Here is a 19,682-nt window from a genome sequence, read left to right as displayed (position 1 = left end):
TCCATGTTGTTACGAGGCCAGGCTTTGCAGCCTGGCATTATGACCCCAACCACACCCTCATGCCTCAGTTTCCTGCTCTGTTAGGTGGCTGGGGAGGGGGGATCCAGAGCAGTGAGTCAGGAGGAAGGAAGACTGTAAAGGCTGGCATGGGGGGTCATCTGGGGTAAGCCTTTGGCCAGTGGTCACTGTGGTAGTTGCTCTTCTGCTGTCTCAAATGTCACGGAAGCCCTCAGAAGGAAGTAGGCAGATGCCTCCGAGGCCTACCTCTCCAACCCCATCTCACCCCATCTTCCCTCAGAGGGCCGAGGACTATGGTCCCGTGGAGGTCATCTCCCACTGGCACCCCAACATCACCATCAATATTGTGGACGACCACACGCCGTGGGTGAAGGGCAGTGTGCCTCCTCCTCTGGACCAGTGTGAGCCCCCAGCCCCCTTGAGCCCCAGCCCCGGCTGTTTTCCTTGTTTCCCGGGCCCCAGCTCCCTGAGAGATCTGACTGGGATCTGACCACTCTCAGGCTCCGTCCCTGCCTCCCCCAGCACTCCCGTTTCCTTCCTGTACCTCCTGGTGATCCCAGCACTGACCACCTGTGTGCCCAAACCAGTCTTCTGGCAAGTGTCATCAACCCATGAGTTGTGGCCAACTTTGGAAGTCAGGATGGCATTGCTTAAAAACCCAGATTTCTGACTTCCTTTATAAAACCCTGATATGTGGTAATCGCAGGCAGCTGTGGGTTGAGGCTGAGCCACAGATGTCCCCTTCAGGTGAGGCCTGCCCAGCCCTTTCTACTCTGTCCAGCTACTCGTGTAGCCGAGAAGTGTACCCTGTTCCCTGGTCTCTGTCAGAGGTCCCTTTAGGCATCTGAATCTGCCACCTTTGTCATTGGAGGCCCAAGGGATCTTTCCACCCTCTGGGGTGCCAGCGGCCCGCAGCCCAGGCTGAGCAGTGCCCCTGCCCCACATGCCCGCAGATGTGAAGTTCGATGCCGTGAGTGGTGACTACTACCCCATCATCTACTTCAACGACTACTGGAACCTGCAGAAGGACTACTACCCCATCAATGAGAGCCTGGCCAGCCTGCCGCTCCGTGTCTCCTTCTGCCCACTCTCGCTCTGGCGCTGGCAGCTCTATGCCGCCCAGAGCACCAAGTCGCCCTGGAACTTCCTGGGTGACGAACTATATGAGCAGTCAGACGAGGAGCAGGACTCGGTGAAGGTGAGGCAGGATGGGGGTTTTCCACCACGTTCTTGGACTGCAGGAGGGGAAGGGGAAGTGGGCCCACTAGCAGCTTGGGGACCTCCAGCCCCAGCTCCCTACCCAGTTTCACAACCTCCGGGGCCCCATCCCTGCAGCAGGTCCTGGCTGGCTCTGGGGGTCCTGCTCCGAGGCTTCTGTGGGCCTCCTTGTTATCCTGTCACAGCTTTTCTGTCGGCTCAGCCAGGCCTTTTCAGGTCTGGACCTACACCCTGGCCCCTGCGACAGCCTGGCTCCCTGACCCTGGGCTCTGTGTCTCTGCTCCCTCTCACTGCATCCTTGGACATCTGCCTTTGTTTCCACCTTTCTTTTGGCCTGCGTCCATGACCTGGGGACTTGGCTGTGCCTCCCTGGGCTTGTCTTCAGTGTTGAGTTTCCAGTCCTCACCCCAAACTGTCCCTTCATCTGTCTCAGTCACCCTGCTTCTCGCCCCATTGCTGTCCCTCTACCCCCCACCCATCTGTGCATCCTGACTCTCCTGTTGGCTGGCGTACTCTCTCCTTCCCTGGGGCACCCCCCAGGGCTCAGGTCCTCTGGGGTCCAGGGGAAGGAGAAGGAGAGCAGGGCCGGCTGATGAAGGTGCTGCCGTGGTCCCCACTGGGAAAGGGCACAGCCGTGCTTACAGGACTTGCCCCCACCCCCACCCCCAGGTTGCACTCCTAGAGACCAACCCCTACCTGCTGGCGCTCACCATCATCGTGTCCATCGTCCACAGTGTCTTTGAGTTCCTGGCCTTCAAGAACGGTAGGGTGGGACCCTGGGGCCTATGGGAGGTTATGGGGAGCTGGGGATAGGAGGGGGTGTGGCAGGGGTAGGGCCTATCCCTTCCCTATTTCCCTCCTTCCCCATAGGTTCTCCCTCTACATGGGATGTCTCAGCCCTGCTCTCCAGAGACCTGAGGAGCTGGGGAGGGTAATGGCCCCAAAACTCCCAGCCCAGAAACTCCCGTCCAGCGGGTGTGGTGCTGGGGAAGGAGCTGGCCTGCTGCTCCGGCAGAGGCCGGGATGGTACCACCAGGAAGCAGGGCTGGGGAACTCCAGGCTGGAATCAGGGAAGCCCCAGAACTGCTCCTGCTGCCCTGCACAGCAGGCTTTTTGTTGGGGAGGCCCCCTGAGGCTGAGTGGATGGGGCCTACCTGAGTGGGAAGGCGACAGCCCTGTCGCCAGAAGGCCCCTAGTTCCAAAGGCCAGCAGTGCTGATGGCCAGCGTTTGAGGGGGTGCTGGCCAAGTTGTTAGCACCCTCATTGATTAGCTTATTGAGTCCCCACAGCTCCAGCCCCATGAGGAAGCCTATCATTACCTCCGTGCTTATAGGTGAGGAAGTGGAGGCTCAGGGAGGTTAAGTAACTTGCCCACAGTCACGCAGCTCTCAAGTGACAGAGCCAGGATTTGGACCCAGGCGGGGGATCCAACATCCACTTTCATCCCCTGGGCTGTGTGAGCCACTCCTTCCTTTCTTCCCTAGAGAGGCCACCGTCTGAGGGAGGCCAGCTGCTCTACAGCTTGTGCAAGCAGCAGTGCTAACGGATATTATTAAGACAACGCTGCCACGATTGAGTGTTACCTTCTAGGAGTTAATAACATCCAAATTGGATAGTAGGTGGTGGCGACCACCACCGGTAGGGAGGGAGGTCCCTAGCTGTGCTGTCCGGAGCGCTCACGGTACCTGGCCACACTCAGGCTCACAGACTTCCTGCTTGCTTACAATTGGGGCGTCTACCGTCCCTCTTCCTCACAAGAAAGGAAGGTACAGAGGGTCTGGTCACTCACCCACAGTGACCAAGGGGGGGGACATGGGCCATGAGCTCCTTTACACTCCCTGCTTGTTGCCTCCCTGGTCTGAGGCGGGACTCCGATCTACCCACCTCCAGTGGAAGTCCATCTCCTGATACGTTCTTCGCAGTCAGGACTGGGTGGGGGGGCGTTTTATGAGTGTCCCCCTCGGGTCTCCTCAGGCCCTAATGGTCTGATGGGGGGTGGGGCAAGCCTGCTGAGTGTGCCAGAGCTCTGGAATAGGAATCCAGGTGGGTGCACAGCCTCACCACCAATGCAGAGGCAACTCTGTGTGACCCTGGGTCTGGCTTCACTTCTGTGGGCAGGTATTGTGGTGGGTCACTTCCTGTGGCTGCAGGTGTTAGTGCTATTACCCACTTTGGCCCATGAGAGACCAGGGTGAGGAGAGGGGCTGCCTGGCCCTGTGGGTAGGGGTCCATGAGGGACACTTGGAAGGAGCTCTGGTTGGGGACCAGAGCCAGGCCCTTGTCTGCATGTGTCTGAGGTCCTTCAGGGTTTCAGGGTGGTGGGCTGAAGGAGCTGGTCTCGAAGTGCATGTCACAGAGCCTCCTGCCCAGGGGAGGCAGCATGGCACCAGGTGGACAGCATAGGTCTGGTGTCATGTAGACCTGGCTCCCATCCAGGACAGGCTGTGTGGCCTGAGGAGTGGGGCTTCCCTGACCAGCCCTAGCACCTGGTGTGTGGTGAGCACCAGGACATGGCAGTGATCACGGTCACCATCACTGCCACCCTGTGCCCCACAGGGCGGGTGGTCCTGCCTTTCTGCTGCTCTGCGTGGTGCCCATGAGGCAGAGACTCTTCGTGGGACGGGAGGGTGTGGGCACCCCTCTGCCTTGGCAGACCCAACGCCACTGTGGCACATCGGGGTGGGGTGAAGGGTATGAGGAGGATGGGTTGTGGATAGCCTTGCACACCGATGCAGAGCCAGTGGGAGCTGCAGGAGGGACTCTACAGTCTCTCAGTATCCCCCACCTTTGTGCAGATATCCAGTTCTGGAACAGCCGGCAGTCTCTGGAGGGCCTGTCTGTGCGCTCTGTCTTCTTCGGCGTCTTTCAGTCTTTCGTGGTCCTTCTCTATATCCTGGACAACGAGACAAATTTCGTGGTCCAGGTCAGCGTCTTCATCGGGGTCCTCATCGACCTCTGGAAGATCACCAAGGTCATGGACGTCCGGGTAAGGCCAGGCCACTGTGCGGACCTAGGGGCTGCCGGCTTTGGGATGGGGGTTGTCTGCCCCAGCTGGCCCCTGGAGCTGGCCCCTGGGGGTTTCCTAATGCCTGTTGCGCTCCCAGGACCAAGGGGATTTTTGCACCAGGGGATTTCTTGGGTCACACGTGGGGCAGGGGAACTGGGAACAGTGAGGAAGGGCAGGGGCCAGAGCTGGCCTGGGGGTGGGAGCCAGTGTGGCAGCCGACCACGGCCTCCCTCCCTGTCTGCAGCTGGACCGGGAGCAGAAGGTGGCGGGGCTCTTCCCCCGCCCGACCTTCAAAGACAAGTCCACGTACATCGAGTCCTCGACCAAAGTGTATGATGATGTGAGTGTCCCCCAAGTGGGCCCCTGGGAGGCTCTCCAAGCACCCATGCTCTCCGGGAGCAGGAGATGGGCAGCGGGTGGGGTCCAGGCCCTCTGCCTGCTGATGAGGGGCCCATCCGTTCTTTATGGCCTGTGTCACACCCTCCAGGGTTCCGCGCCTGCCACGTATGCTTCCTCTCCAAGCCCAGAGTTCCCAGGGCCACCTGGAAATTCCCCTGGCCTGGCCTGCCAGACCAGGTGTGGGGGGGTGAGGGTGGGGAGCAGGGGTGACAGGTGGGGCCCAAGCAGCTGGGTGCCAGCCCCACCCTGTGCCCTACAGATGGCGTTCCGGTACCTGTCATGGATCCTTTTCCCGCTCCTGGGCTGCTACGCTGTCTACAGCCTCCTGTACCTGGAGCACAAGGGCTGGTACTCCTGGGTGCTCAGCATGCTATATGGCTTCCTGCTGACCTTCGGTGAGCAGCCCCCTGCCATGCTCGGCACCCCTACTTGGGGCAGACTCAGTACACGTTCCTGGGTCCCGTGCTGGGCCATGTAGGGCACCAGCAGCGGTCCAATCAGCCTGGCCCTGCCCTCCTGATGCTCGTGGTCCAGTGTGGGAGAGACTCACCCCCAGACAGGGACAACCCAGGGTGGGTGGAGGTGGCCTGTCAGGACCTTCAAAGGGGTGCCTGGTCCAGTCTGGGGGTCAGGGAGGACTTCCAGGAGGCCTGTGCTCAATGTGGTTCAGTCTTGGTCCTCAGGGGCCCCTTCCGAGTAAATAAGCAGATAGACGAGTCACGGCACATGGCAAGTGCCATGAGGGGCTGAAGTTAATGGGGTTGGGGGGACCTCTCTCAGGAGATGGTGTGTAAGCTGAGCCCTGAAAGATGCCCAGGGGCCGGAGTGGGGGAGGGGAGCAGCGAGGAGACCAGGGTGGCTGGAGAAGAATGAGGAGAGAGCAGAAGTGCTGTCAGAGAGGTCAAGGGTCAGGGCACCCCTTCCTCTGCTCATGGGGGTCCTTCTGTCATCACTGCAGGCTTCATCACCATGACCCCCCAGCTCTTCATCAACTACAAGCTCAAGTCTGTGGCCCACCTGCCCTGGCGCATGCTCACTTACAAGGCCCTCAACACCTTCATCGATGACCTGTTTGCCTTTGTCATCAAGATGCCTGTCATGTACCGGATCGGCTGCCTGCGGGACGGTGAGGTCCAGTGGCCGGGAGGGAGGCTGGGCAGGAGGCTGCTGCCACAGCCAGACACAGCGAGGGTCTTGGCCCGAGGGAGGTGCCACGGCGCTGGCGTACGGGCTCAGTCTAGGGGTGCCAGATGGGCCTGTTCCCCTTACACTGCCCCCCTCCCCCACCCTCAGATGTGGTCTTCTTCATCTACCTCTACCAACGGTGGATCTATCGCGTCGACCCCACGCGGGTGAATGAGTTTGGCATGAGTGGCGAGGCCCCGACAGCAGCCGCCCCTGTGGCCGAGGCCCCAACAGCAGCAGGGGCCCTCCCACCCCCACCCGCCCCAGCCCCTGCCACAACCACCGCCGCAGCCGCCAGGGAGGAGGCCTCCACGCCCCTGCCCGCCAAGCCCACCCAGGGGGCCAGCTCTGCCACCGAGCCCCAGGAAGCCCCTCCAAAGCCAGCAGAGGACAAGAAAAGGGATTAGCCGCCCCTGGTCCTCCTCTTCCGCTCCGGCTCCTGGTGACCACCACCCCTGCTGCCCCGGCCCCCTTGCCTCCCCTTCCTGTCGCTCTTTCCCTGGACAGATGGGGCCAGGGCGGCAGGAGGCCCCCCTCGGGGCAGAGCCCAGTATGTGTTGTGGGGGCCGGGGCAGGCCAGGGCACGTTGTTTGTGGAGGCGCCGTCTGTCCGTATGTTCCTCTGTGTTTCTAGCCATCTCGCCCTGCCAGCCCAACACTATTGGGAATCATGGTGAAGCCGATGTGGCGCTGCCGGGGTGGGGGGCCAGGCGGGGGAGCGGCTGGGGCCCCTCTGTGGGATGCCCACGGCCATCCATTATCTTGTCCCTTGTCCCCCAGCCACGCCCCTCCTCCCAGACCACCACCCTTTAACACAGTCTGGATTTAATAAATTCATATGGGTGTTTAACTTAAACTCAGCAATCCCCCCCTTGTGCCTGCCTTCCTCCACCACCTGGAGGGTAGCTTTACTGGGGTGCGGGTGGCTCTCATGGGTCTGTGAGAAAGACCCGCACGTTGCAGGACACAGTCAAGTGGGTCTCACCGCCAGGCCTCTTCCCTCCACTCTCTCCCCCTCCTAGCAGCCCTCCGAGGGGCTTCTGTAACTGTCCCCATTTCACAGATGGGAAGCTGTTTGCTGTGACTATATTGTACCTGTGTTCTTACCACAAGGCTGCTTCGACTGTGCCCACTGGCTGTCTCCTGGCCTCACGCTGCCAGGCAGGGCAGCAGCACAGGCCTGCCTCCTGAGTAGATACCCACTGTCCTTAGAAGTTCCCATCAGACTAACTCGTTTAACGGTCCCCACACCCTGGACACACCACCTCACCTCTCTGGGCCTATGAGCTCTCCGACTAGGGTTGTGGTAGGGGTATGGGGGTGAATCCTTGCTCAGAGTGGTATGCCTGGCTGTAGTGCTGTGTAGCTGTTGGGTGACAGCATCCTCAGGGTTGCCTGCCCCAAGGACCCAGCCAAGATCTTAGATCATGGCACGTGTGTCTTCCCAAGTACTTGGGTACTAGGACTGTTGACCCACCTTTATAGACAAGGGCATGGTCTCTGGGTGTCCCTGTGCTCCAAGGGGCTGGGACCCTACATTTCCAGGTTTACTGTTTTGGGAGGTGGCCTCATTGAAACTGTAGGGAGAGGAAGCCCCAGGGCCGAGGACCACACCAGGCTCCACCTGCCACCCTGCCCTGCAGAGCCCGGCGGGGAATCTATGAGGTCCCAGGAGATGTTAGCACCCTCAGAGCCCCCTGTGTACACATATGGGACAGCAGGCTCCTCTTCTCCTCGGACAGCCACGGACCCGTTCCACTCCCTCCCCTGCCCTATCTCATTTCATAGTTGCCAGTGCCCTGGGAGAAAGCCTGGGCTCCCCTGCAGGGCTTTTGTCCCAAAACTCTGGAAACCAATGAGGCTCTCAGGCCACCTGGACTCACTGGCCTCCCCCCTACAGGCACACGCCCAAGATTTTGGCAAGGCCCATCAGCTGTAAACACCCCCCTCCCCCCCAATTACTCAGGAGTCACCTCTTCACTTCCCCTGAGGCTACCTGGTCCAGGCTGTTCCTTGTTCTCCTGCCCTGCCCCCCTCCCTTTTGCTCAGCAGCCAGGGGGTTTTCTAAAGCACAAACCTGACCCTACTGGTCTGTGCTCAGAATCTCTGATGGTTCCTGTTACCCTTGTGAGAAGAGCCCAGGCCCCTACCTAATGAGCGAGACCTTGAGGGAATGGGACTTGACCCCCACAGCCTGATGCATCTTCCCTGCTTTAACTTGCCATGATCTCTTACCTTCTGGCTATAGACCCTGCTTTTCCCTTCCCTGGGACATGCCCTCAGATACACAACTTATATCTTACCCTGTGCATCCTCCACATTGCGGTTCCAATGTCTCTTCCTCCAGGAAGTCCTCCCTGGCCACCTGATCTGGGGCCTCCAGTTCCCTGGGCTCTCACACCCCTGATCTGGGACCTCCAGTTCCTAGCTTTCACACCCACTATGGGTCATCACTGCCTGGAGACAGGTTATTCACTGGACCAAGCCTTGTGAAGACAGAGCCAGCGCTGTCTTGCTCACTGGTTTGTGCTCCAGGAATGTTTGCTGAGCATATGTTTGTGCGCTCCTGACTTTCACAGACCCAGACACATCAGAAGTGGAGACCTTGATGAGGCTTGCATTAACACACTGGGAGGGAAACTGACATGCAATAAATCCACAAATTTTTCCTGAGCCCCTCCCCTGCACATTGCCCTAAGCTGGGGGGCTTCTGTTTATTTTTATTTTTTTGTTTTGGTTTATTATTTTTTGTGTATTTTTTTATTGGAGTTCTATTTGCCAACATATAGTATAACACAGCAGAGACCAAGAAAGCCCCAGGCCTGCCCTCCAGGGGCTCGGAGCCAAGCAGAAGCCCTGAGTGCTGAGGATTTCTTACCTATCCTAGCTATTCACCTAATACAGTTGTGAGGCCCAACGTTTGCAAGGGACAAGAGGACATCAGGTGGGCTCCTGGTCGTGTTGCAGGAGCCACAATTCGATGTTCCTTATCATGAGCCAAACTCATGTCTCAGGGTTGTTTGTAGTTTGCTTCATCTATTAAATATATGTAACTCAATGTCCCCTATCACCTTACAGGCCAGCTTTTTCCCATCCTGTCCAATTCTTCTCTAGTGGTCACCCCAGCCTTCTTGTTCCCTGAACATGCCATATGTGTTCCTACCCCGGGGCCTTTGCACTTGCTGTTCCCTGTGCCTTGCACACTTCCCTGGATAGCCACATAGATCTTTCATCATTTCAACTCTGCTCCGTTTCATCTCAGGCCTTCCCTGAACATCCTCACCCAAACAGTGCCCTCCAAACCCAATCCATATATCCTGCTTTATTCTGTAATGCCACCATCACCACCAGACATAAATATTTGTGTCTCTTTTTCCACCTGTCTCCTCTGCCTTGGATTTCAGTTCCATGTGATGGCAGGGGCTTTTGTTGGGTTCCCTGCTTTTGGAACAGGGCCCAGCACATGCAAGAGCTATATGCAAATGTCAACTATTTTTAGTATCTTAATCCTCACAACTATCATAAGACCCATTTTACAGATGAGGAAACCGAGGCTCAGAGAGATGAAGTCAGTTGCCTGAGGTCAGACGGCTGGTAAGTAGGAGACCTACGATTTGAACCCAGACAGCCTGATTCTGGACCCTCCCATCATAACTTCTCTTGCAATACTCTTGTTGAATGCAGACTAGAGCCTGCAGGCCAAATCCTGCTTTTTCTAGTATTTGTGTGATTTTTACATGTTTAAGTGGTTGAAAAAAAGAATCTCAAGAGAAAGATTTCACTTCACATGAAAATTATACAAAATCCAGATTTCAATGTCCACAAAATAATGTTTTATTGGAACACGGCCATGCTCTGTTTCCATGCTGCCTTTGGCCGCTTTTTGTGGAAAAAGTTTGCTTGATATTTCACTCTACGGCAGTAGCTCTCCAGCTTAAGCTTGAGCTATCCGCATCACCTGAACGGCCGAGGGCCACACTTTGAGACTGCTGCTGCACATGATTCTGCTTCCTACAAGCAGGCACCAGGCCTGATATGGTGAGTGCTGTGACCTGATGCCCAGTGCGGACCCTGGCACACAGCAGGTGCTCAATGAGTGTATGTTGAATGAATCAATACATCCGTGTGGGTCATGGAGAAAAGAGGTGGAATTTTTACAGCAGCAGACACAGGATGCCAAACCTTGGCTCTGTGGTCTGAGAGTGCTGGGCATCCAAGTTAGGACCTGATGGTCAACTAGTCATTCTCAGGGATAGTGAAGGCCTAGGAATGTGACCTCACCAGAGGGCTGCCCTGCTTTGCACCTCAATCTCCTCCTCTCTGCAATAATCCTAATTTGACACAGGTGCAAACTGGGAGGCATCTGTGAGGTGCCCTGGTGAGAGCCCTTTGCTCAGGGGCCCTGCCTACCGCTCAGCATGTATACTGGGGGCTCCATCGTTAACGCTGGCACACTGAGTTATGGAACCCTCGAGCTGAAAGTCTTCCGGGCTATTAGGAAATTACGTGGGGCAGTGGGGCAGGAATAAAACATCCATTAACTCAAACATTGGACATCTACCGTGCTCCAAGGGCTGTTCCAGGCTCTAGGGTTAGAGCAAGGAACAAAACAGACAAATCCTAAAACTGGTATTCTAGCCATAAACTTTTTAAGTATCTTCAATCCCAATTTACAGTTAAAGAAACTGAAGCATAGGGAGAGACTAGTTTTCCTAAAGATCATTAGTACCAATGGCAGCGGAGCCCTGCCAACCTCCTGATCCGCAGCTTCCCTTACAGCCAGAGAACAGCAGGTTCAGCTACCGCTGGTGGACCTGGGGGGGCGGGCCTCAATTTCCAGACTTGCTCCACGGGTAGGACATGAGTGGCCCTAAGCAAGCCTCAGTTGTCTCCGCCAGAGCAATGGGCAGCGGCGCGGGTCCAGCCCCTCGCGTGCGCCCGGCCTCCTCTTCCCGGCCGGCCCCACCCCCGCAACCACGTGACGCGTGGGGGTTTTCCCGTTCCCCTAGCGTGACGTCATGATGGGGTGCGGGCCAATGGGCGCGCAGGCCGGCGGCGCCGGGGAATTCCGCCGCCCCGCCCCCGCCCGCCGCCCGCCCGGCCCGGCCCGGCGCCCCCCGCAGCCCCGGGCGCCGCGCTTCCAGCCCGGCCTGCGGCCCCAGCCCCTGCGCCGCTCGTCCGACCGGCGATCGTCCTCGGGACCGTGCCTCCTGGCCGCCCGGCCTGCCGGCGTGTGTTTTGATCTGCGCCGGCCTCCGGGCCGTCCGTCCCCACTGGTCGGGCCATGCCGAGCCGCCGCGTCGCCAGACCGTCCGCTGCGCCGGAGCTGGGGGCCTTGGGTAAGCGGGACTCGGGTTCAGGAGAGGAGTCTGGGGAGGAACTGGAGATGCGGGGGCTCGGGGGGTCCCGGAGTAGTCTGCGGGTTCCTACAGGAGCCTAGGGGTTTGGGGGGGCGAGGCTGAGGGTCCCAGGGAAACTGTATTAGAGGGAAGGAAGGAGGCAGAGGATAGTGACGGGGTCCAGCCCAAGGTAAGAGGGAGGCGTCCCACTACAGAGTGAGAAGGGGGCGGGGCCTGACCCTGAGGCAAAGGGGGAGGCGGGGCCCGACTCCGAGAGGGAGGGGCGGGGCCTGGCTCCGAGGGGGCGGAGTGGGAGCCGCTCCTGCGGGGGTGTGGGCGTGGCCAGACTCGGAGTCAGAGCTGAGGGTCCTGGCTCACCGGGGGGGCGGGGCCTGACTGAGAGCGAGATGGGGGCGGAGCCTAACTCCAAGAAGGAAGCGAGGGGCGACTCGGAGTAAGCGGGAGGGGCCTGACTCTGGCAGGGAAAAGGGGGAGGGCTTGTTCCGAAAAAAGAAGGGCGGGGCCTGACTCTGAGAAGAAAGAGGGGCTGGGGCTTGCTTCAGGAGCCAGGTGGCAGGGTCTGGGGGAGAAGGAGACGGCCTGACGCCGAAAAAGTGAAGGGGTAGGGTCGACCCTGAGAGAAAGGACGGGCGCGGGCTTTCCTAAGTGAAGCTGAGAAGGGCTCCTCCAGACCCGACCCGGGGTGTGACGCAGGGTGGGGAGAATGAGTTGGGGAAGGGAAGCAAGGCCAGACCCTGCGGGCGTTCGGGGTGAGGGGGCCCGACCCGAAGGCGCGGGGTGCGGCCCTCCCGCGGCCTCTCCGGCCCCTCCTGAGACATGCCTCCCTCCCCGCAGGGTCCACGGACCTCTCCTCGCTCGCCGTTTCCAGGACCACGGGTGAGCAGCCCTCCACAGTTCCGGCCCACCCGCGCGCTAGGGTGGGGGGAGGGTCCTGTGGAGGCGGCTTTGGGCACGCCCCTGTGTGGGGTGTCGCCCAGGTCCGCCTCAGCTGTCCTCTAACCGCCTGTGTTGGTCCCCGCCGGTTGAGACGGGGGCCCAGGGGTCCCTACCTCCCGGGGGGTTAGGAGCTGGACAGGTAACACTAACCACGTAGCACCCTCTAAGAGGAGTCCTCTTGGGAGCTTGGCCACGGTAGTGCAGAGGGTAATAATGACATGCCGGTGCCACCACCCCCTCACTGTGTGAATGCCTGCACATCACTTCCTCTCTCGGGGCCTCAGTATTCCTCATCTGTACGATGGACATAGTATCAGTGTCTCCCTTTGCCAGAGGATTGAGAGGATTCAATACAGGCAGGCTTTCAAAGCAGTGTCTGGCACACAGTAAAGTCACAGTAAGTGTTAACTGTTGATAGCTGGTTTTATTATTATCATCACTATTATCAGACAGCCTGTAACAGTGGTTCTTAGACCTTTGTGTGCATCGGAGTCACCCAGGGAGCTTGTTAAAGTAGATTATTGAGGCCTCCCTTTAGAGTTTCTGATTCAGTAGGTCTAGGATCGGCCCAGAGAGTTCTCATTTTTAGCAAGTTCCCAAAAGATGCTGAGAACCACTAGTCTGGAAGGTCCCTCAGGCACTGCCGTCCAAAATTCAGTGCTGCCCAAGAAATTGCAGAATCATGGCTAAATGACAACATCCTCTCTCTCTTCTAAATCTGCTGGGATTTGGAGGGCAGGGACTGAGTCCTGTTACTGTGAAGACTCGGTAGCCCCGGTGGACTGGGGCTGGGCCTCTGTCTAGAGGTAGAGGCTGTGGTGGAGGAGGCTCTGTGGGTTCTCTAACAGGTCTGAGAGTTTGGACAATGGTGAAAGGTGGGGCATGGCGTTGGAGAGAGGTACTGCCCAAGCACTAGTTCTGGGCAGGAGCAAGGCTGAGGTTTTTTTCTGGCCCAAGATCTTTGGTTTCAGTTGAGAGTAATTTGTGATGTCATCTCTTCAATAAATATTTATTGAGTGCCCGTTCTGTACCTCGTCCTGTGCTGGGCAGTGCTGGGGACTCAGCCGTGACTGAGGCAGCCCTGACTGTGCCCTCACGGGTTCCCTACCTAGATGTGGAGGCAGGCACATATGCAGTAAATTAAATGTGGATTATAAAATGTGATAAAGGCTCTGTAGAAGTCTTGGGGTCATTGATACCTAACAACAGGGCAAGGATGGGAGAACTAATGCTGTGACAGGGCATTCATTCTGATGGACTCATTCCCTCTCCCTCATTCTGATGGGCTAGACATGTGTATAGATGTGTCCCCTATTCTGAGGTTCTCACAGTTTACAGGAGGAGACAGGTAAGAGTCACTTAACATAAAGTCTTGTCAAATTCTAATCAGTGCTGTGAAAATGATAAAACAAAGGCACGTAACCACAAGCGACTGGAGCTATCTTAGGGACCAGGAGGCTATTTTCGATAAAGTGGTCAGGGAAGACCTATCTAGTAGGTGACATTTGAGCAAGGACCTGAAGGAGGAGGAGGAAGCCATGCAAAGAACTGGAGGAAGAGCATTTCAGCAGAGAGCAGACTGTGCTAAGGCCCTGAGGCAGGAGAGACAGCTAGTTTTCTGTTCCCATGCAGCCCATCCTGGCTGTCTGTGGATGGTGGGAGTTTGGGGTGGGATGGAGTGTTATTTGTGTTGAGCCCTAAATAAGGAGAAGTTCCCAATGTTTGTTGGCTGAAAGAGGGTTTTTTTTCAAAGATTTATTTATTTATTTGAGAGTCAGAGAGTGCACAGAGGGAAGGGCAGAGGGAGAGGGAGAGGGAGAGAGAGAATCCTCTAGCAGACTCCCCACTGAGCATGGAGCAGATGTGGGCTCTATCCCAGGACCTCGAAATCATGATCTGAGCCAAAATCAAGAGTTGGCGACTCAACCAACTGAGCCACCCAGGTGCCCCCAAAAGGGGATTTTTATATAATAATGCTATAGCTAAGCTTTATGGAAGGGCTAGGGTGGTCAGGCACAGTAGTAAGCAATTTATCTGTGTAATTCTGAACCTTCATGTTCACTCCTGAGTAAAGAGCTCCGACCTCATTTTATAGGGAAGGACTCAGAGAGGTTGAGAGACTTGCCCAAGGCTACACAGTCAGTGAGTGACAGGGAGGATTCTAACCAACATCTGTGTGATGCTACACTCCATTCTCTAAAAGCAGGTCTGCCAACCTCTTCCTTTTATAGACAGGGGAACTGATGTCTAGAGAGGGAAAGTGGGTTGGTTACCCAAGTCCATAAAATAAGATCACCCAACACTTTATCCAAGAGCAGCAGCTGCATTTATGCAATGCCTACTATTGTGGCAGTTCTAGGTGCTTCCCACATATTCACTCATTTAATTTTCACAGCAGCCCAATGAGGCATGATTCCTGTGTCCATTCTACAGATGGAGAAACCAAGGCACAAAGGGGTTAAGTGATGGGCTCAGGTATCTCCAGTTAGCAAGTTGCAGAGCCAGGACTTGAACCAAGGCAGTCCAAAGCTCGGGCCACTGCTGCCTGGGCCTTGGTTTTGGTTCCCCCATGCAGCCTGGGAGCTCCTCAAGGGTCCAAAGTCGAAGTCATCTCTGGGTCCCCCCCACGTCATTATCCAGCACAGATGCCTAAGTTGAAGTGCCTGGAGGTTGGCCCTGCCAGGGATCCATAGCCTGTCCCTTTCTTCTCTCCCAGCTTCAGTGTCCCCAGCTGCCAAGTGGGGGTATCTTCTCTACCCTGATGACTTCACAGATCACACGAGATAAGGGGAGCAGGAAAACTGCTTTCTGAGGAGCAAAGGTCTGGCAGCCAGGAGCCACTCCCTGAGAGTAGAGGAGGAGGACGGGTCTGGCAGTGGGGCAGGCTGGTGTTGATCAGACAGTGGCCAGCGACTGGCACAGGCAAGCCTGGGAGGGGCCTCTGGCCCTGGCCTGCCCTACCTTGCTGTGTGACCCCAGGCTTGCTTACTCACTCTGGTCTTCCCCTCGTCCTGTCTATGGAATGACGGGAGGTTTGTTTCGATTCCTCCATGACCCCTTTTAGGACTGACCTTTCCTGAGGAGGTGATGAGGAGGCTTCCCCAGCATTACTGTTACGAGCACCCTCAGGGGGCAAATCTGGGGTGGTAGGTGAGCGTAGCTGAGAGACTAGGCCAGGATGCAGAGCAGCCGATTGCTTGGAGGTGAAGGATTGGCTTCTTTGGATCTTCAGATACCAGCCAGTGACCCTTGGGTCCGATGATGGGCTTTAGGGAGAGAACACTCCCACATTTTAGAATATGGGAAGTATAATTTTTTCCTAGTGATAAGACCCTTGGCTTTTGTGGATCCCCAGTGATACTTTGTAATTCTTGGTCTAAATATTTTTTAGAAGGCAGTTGAGGGTACCCTAATCCTGGGACCCCAATATTGGGAGCTGAAGGGAGGGTAGCCCAAAAGAGTGAGATAGGGGCTGGAGTTTAGCACCCCAGGGAGTCAGAGCCCAGTTTCCCAGAATGGAGGAAAGGGGAAAGGGGGAGGGTTCCAGGCAGGGATGGGGTTGGGGAATCTGTCTTAAAAGATGAAAGCCTTGACTAGTTTCTGGACCTCACCTTTCTCTTTCTCTTTCTCTTCCTTCCACAGATGAATTAGGTAAGTATCACAGGGCAGGCCTTGGAGGGGAGGCTGAGGAGTCCCAAGTGCTCACAGTGTGGGATCTGGGCCTTCCTTGCTGTTGGGCAGGGGGGAGGATCACAGTGTGACTTCCAGGACTATTGGAGAATTTTATTATTTTATTTTCTTAAAGTATTTTATTTATTTACTCATGAGAGACACACAGAGAGAGGCAGAGATACAGGCTGAGGGAGAAGCAGGCTCCTTGCAGGGAGCCTGATACAGGACTGGTTCCCAGGACCCTAGGATCACAACTTGAGCCAAAGGCAAACCCTCAACCACTGAGCCACCCAGATGCCCTTCTTGGGGAATTTTAACCATTACATTCCCAAAGTAATAGCCCTACTTGATACTTAGAAAAGATTCCTCACATCAGCTGCGTTTAGTGTTACTATTACTATGAGCATCCTTAATTCTTTTGGTGAACTGTACTGAGCACCCACCGTGTGCCAGGCACTGTTCTAGACACCGGGTATTCAGCCATGAACCAAACAAGGCCCCTACCCTCCTGGAGCTGACACTTTAGTGGGAGAGACAGTAGGACAAGGAGAGGTGACATATGAGCTGAGACTGGAAGGATGGGGAGCCAGTGTGTATTGAATGGAGGGAAGCATGGAATAGGCAGATGGCGAGCAAGCACAACACCCCAAAGAGGACGAGGCTTGCTGGGAGCAACAGAAAAGAGACTGGAGTGGGAGGAGGGGGGTGGCAGTGGTGGGAGGTGGAAGGCCCAGGACAGCAGGGGCCAGTCCATGCAAGGCTCTGAGGAAGGGCTCCGGGGTGTGGGCTTGTGTTTGTTTGTTTTCTGACTGAATAGTTTGGGGAGGGTGTTATATGGGAAAGATGTTGTCTTTGACCCTTAAGGGAGATGGGAGCCATGGGAGGCATCTGAGCAGAGTGGGGACAGGGTGTGACATAAGCTACCTCTGGCTGCGTGTGGGGGAACAGGAGCAGTGCTTCAGAGGGGGAACGGTCAGGGTGGACCAGGATGGAGGCAAGGGTGTGGGGAGAAGTTGTGGGAGTGTAAATCTGTATTCGAGGAAAGAGGCAGAAGTTCAAGGATGGGGAACAGATGTGGAATCGTGAGCAATTAACAAAGATGTGCAGGCTTCCAGCTTGAGCACTTGGTGGATGGTGGTGCTGCTTTCTGAGGTGAGAACTGCTCCCACAAGCTATTCTTATTATTAAAAGGGGCGAGATGGAGGCAGGGACACCTGTTACCTGGCCCTACCTTTATCCAGGTGAGAGGTGATAGAGACATGAATTCAGGTGCTGTTAGGGAGGGGAGTGGACATGGGTGCAGAAGGAGAAACGAGGCCCACCCCCAGGTTTCTGGCTTCAAGAACCCGAGAGCTGTTTGCAAGGAGGGAAGGGGCTTTTTGAGGGTTCAGAGCTAGCTGCCCGTCCCCCTCCCCCTCACCCAGGCTCGGCCCACAAGGTAAATGTCTTGAAGAAATGAATGGAGGGGGCAAGGCCGGCGGCACAGGTGGGCGGGCTGGTCATCAGGCCTTTCCTTCTGTAATCAGCGTCACCCCAAATTTCTGCTTCTCCCCACAGAGATCATCGACGAGTACATCAAGGAGAATGGCTTCGGCCTGGAGGGGGCGCAGCTGGGCCCGGGCGAAGGGCTGCCGCGCCTCGTGTCCCGCGGGGCGGCCTCCCTGAGCACCGTCACCCTGGGCCCCCCGGCGCCCCCGCCCCCGGCCACGCCGCCGCCCTGGGGCTGCCACCTGGGCCGGGTCATGCCCCAGGCCCCGGGCCCCGGGCCGCGGCCGCACCTGGTCATCACCGAGCAGCCCAAGCAGCGCGGCATGCGCTTCCGCTACGAGTGCGAGGGCCGCTCGGCCGGCAGCATCCTGGGGGAGAGCAGCACGGAGGCGAGCAAGACGCTGCCCGCCATCGAGGTGGGGCCCGGGCGGGGTCTCGCGCTTCGCCGCGCCCGAGATTCGGGCGCTTGCGTTTATCGTGTGTTTTATGGTGGTTATTATTACTGCCGTTGCTGTTGTTGGAGCGGATACTACTAACACCTGGCCCCGCATTCTAAAGGACATGCCAAGAAAGGCCTCCTTCCGGGCAGTTGGCCGTATTGATCAAAATTCTCATTGCCTCCAGGGCCACAAGGGAGGCCCTAATCATTAGAGTGGCCAGGTTTGAATCCCTGTTCTGCCATTTACTAGCTGCGCAGCCTTGGGCTGGTTATTCAGTCCCTCTGTGCCTCAGTTTCCTTTTCTACAAAATGGGATAATAATAATATATACATTATTATATAAATTATTATATACAATATATAATATTATATACATTATTATTATTATTATTACTGGGAAGTGTGGATGAGTTCGTTACATGAGCCAAGGGCCTCTAACATGTATGTGCTCAGGAGAGTCGATCTGCTGGTATTGCTGGTGTTAGGATTCTTATCATCATGCCTTACAGGCCTGGCCATTCCACTTCTAGGAAATTGAGGATAAAGATATGCCAGCCTCTGGGCGGAAAGAGGGATGTGCAAGGTTATCCCTTGAAGCCTTGTGTAAAGAATTGGAAACTGCAGAGTTCATCAGCAAGACACTGGTGAACGTCTGTCTACACATTGGAATCCTACGCAGCCATGACACGTATCTCTGTGTGTGTGTGTGTGCCGATAAATATAAACACATACGGTTCACACAGAAAGATTTTAAAATGAAGCCATCCCCTAGGTACCAATGTGGAACCATCTCCAAGATATGTTAATAAGCTAAAAAAATATTGAGGCACAGAACCCTTCTCAGGGGATTATACATTTTGTGTTGAAAAGAGGGAAAAATAGGGTTCTATATTTGTACTTGCTGGTATGTGCATATAGAAGCTCTGGAAGGAAAAACATAAATAAAAGTCATGACCTTTTTTGGTTGGGGGAGAACTGAAGGGATAAGGTAAGATTTATTTATTTATTTGAGGGAGATAATGTGTGCGTATGCACAGAGTGAGGGGTGTGAGGGGCAAACTCCCCACTGAGTACAGAGCCCAATGTGGGGCTTGATCTCACGACCCTGAGAGGACCTGAGCCAAAACCAAGAGTCATATGTCCAACCGACTGTGCCAGCCAGTTGCCCCCAGAGGTGACCATTCTTATCAATATCTCGTGTATCTTTCTGGGAGTAGTTTATGATTATACAGGCAAATATGTACATGTGTATGTACAACCGCCCCCCTTTGTACATAGAGAGGAGTATAATGTACATACTGTTCTGCGCAGTGGTCTTTTTTGCTTAAGAATGTACCTTTTTTTTTTTAAGATTTTATTTAATCATGAGAGACACACAGAGAGAGGCAGAGGCACAGGCAGAGAGAGAGGGAGAAGCAGGATCCATGCAGGGAGCCCAATTTGGGACACAATCCCGGGTCTCCAGGATCACACCCCGGGCCGAAGGCGGTGCTAAACCGCTGAGCCACCGGGGCTGCTCTTAAGCATGTATCTTGAAGGGGCACCTGACCTCAGTCTGTAGAACATGTAAGTCTTGATCTCAAAGTTGTGAGTCTGAGCCCCACATTTGGTGTAGAGATTACTTAAAAATTTTTAAAAGATTTTATTTATTCATTTATGAGAGACACAGAGAGAGAGGCAGAGATATAGACAGAGGGAGAAGCAGGATCCATACAGGGAGCCCGATGTGGGACTCAATCCTGGGACCCCGAGATCATGACCTGAGCCAAAGGCAGACGCTCAGCCGCTGAGCAACCCAGGTGTCCCAAGATTAAACTAAAAACAACAACAACAACAACTACAAAACCCTAAAACTAAAGAAAAACTTAACTAAAAACAAACAAAAACCTAAAATTTAAAACTTAAAAAAAAAGAAGAGAGAGAGAGAGAAGAATGTATCTTGGAGCTCAGCTAACCTTAGC

The 19,682-nt window shown here is 55.7% G+C and overlaps 2 protein-coding genes across 3 annotated transcripts in view; both read left to right on the top strand.

The window, feature by feature from the left end:
• CLPTM1 (CLPTM1 regulator of GABA type A receptor forward trafficking) overlaps positions 1 to 6,682 on the top strand; it is a 29,081-nt gene extending 22,399 nt beyond the window's left edge. Inside the window, exons 7-14 of the mRNA XM_072829859.1 lie at positions 299 to 419; positions 972 to 1,216; positions 1,906 to 1,999; positions 4,032 to 4,222; positions 4,488 to 4,583; positions 4,902 to 5,037; positions 5,601 to 5,768; positions 5,936 to 6,682. Of these exons, the coding sequence (XP_072685960.1) occupies positions 299 to 419; positions 972 to 1,216; positions 1,906 to 1,999; positions 4,032 to 4,222; positions 4,488 to 4,583; positions 4,902 to 5,037; positions 5,601 to 5,768; positions 5,936 to 6,234 (1,350 nt within the window). The 3' untranslated portion in view covers positions 6,235 to 6,682. The remainder of the gene's footprint in view (positions 1 to 298; positions 420 to 971; positions 1,217 to 1,905; positions 2,000 to 4,031; positions 4,223 to 4,487; positions 4,584 to 4,901; positions 5,038 to 5,600; positions 5,769 to 5,935) is intronic.
• Positions 6,683 to 10,957: 4,275 nt separating this feature from the next.
• RELB (RELB proto-oncogene, NF-kB subunit) overlaps positions 10,958 to 19,682 on the top strand; it is a 30,002-nt gene continuing 21,277 nt past the window's right edge. Inside the window, exons 1-3 of one of the 2 annotated variants that reach the window (XM_072829979.1) lie at positions 10,958 to 11,165; positions 12,021 to 12,062; positions 17,352 to 17,698. In XM_072829979.1, coding sequence (XP_072686080.1) covers positions 11,111 to 11,165; positions 12,021 to 12,062; positions 17,352 to 17,698 — 444 coding nt within the window. In that variant the 5' untranslated portion in view covers positions 10,958 to 11,110. Of the gene's footprint in view, positions 11,166 to 12,020; positions 12,063 to 16,547; positions 16,947 to 17,351; positions 17,699 to 19,682 lie in introns of those variants that run through there. The other variant, XM_072830069.1, reaches the window with a different exon arrangement.

This window comes from Canis lupus, chromosome 1, assembly GCF_048164855.1.
Source record: "Canis lupus baileyi chromosome 1, mCanLup2.hap1, whole genome shotgun sequence".
NCBI lineage: Eukaryota > Metazoa > Chordata > Mammalia > Carnivora > Canidae > Canis > Canis lupus.
This window is presented reverse-complemented; position numbering and strand designations above follow the sequence as displayed.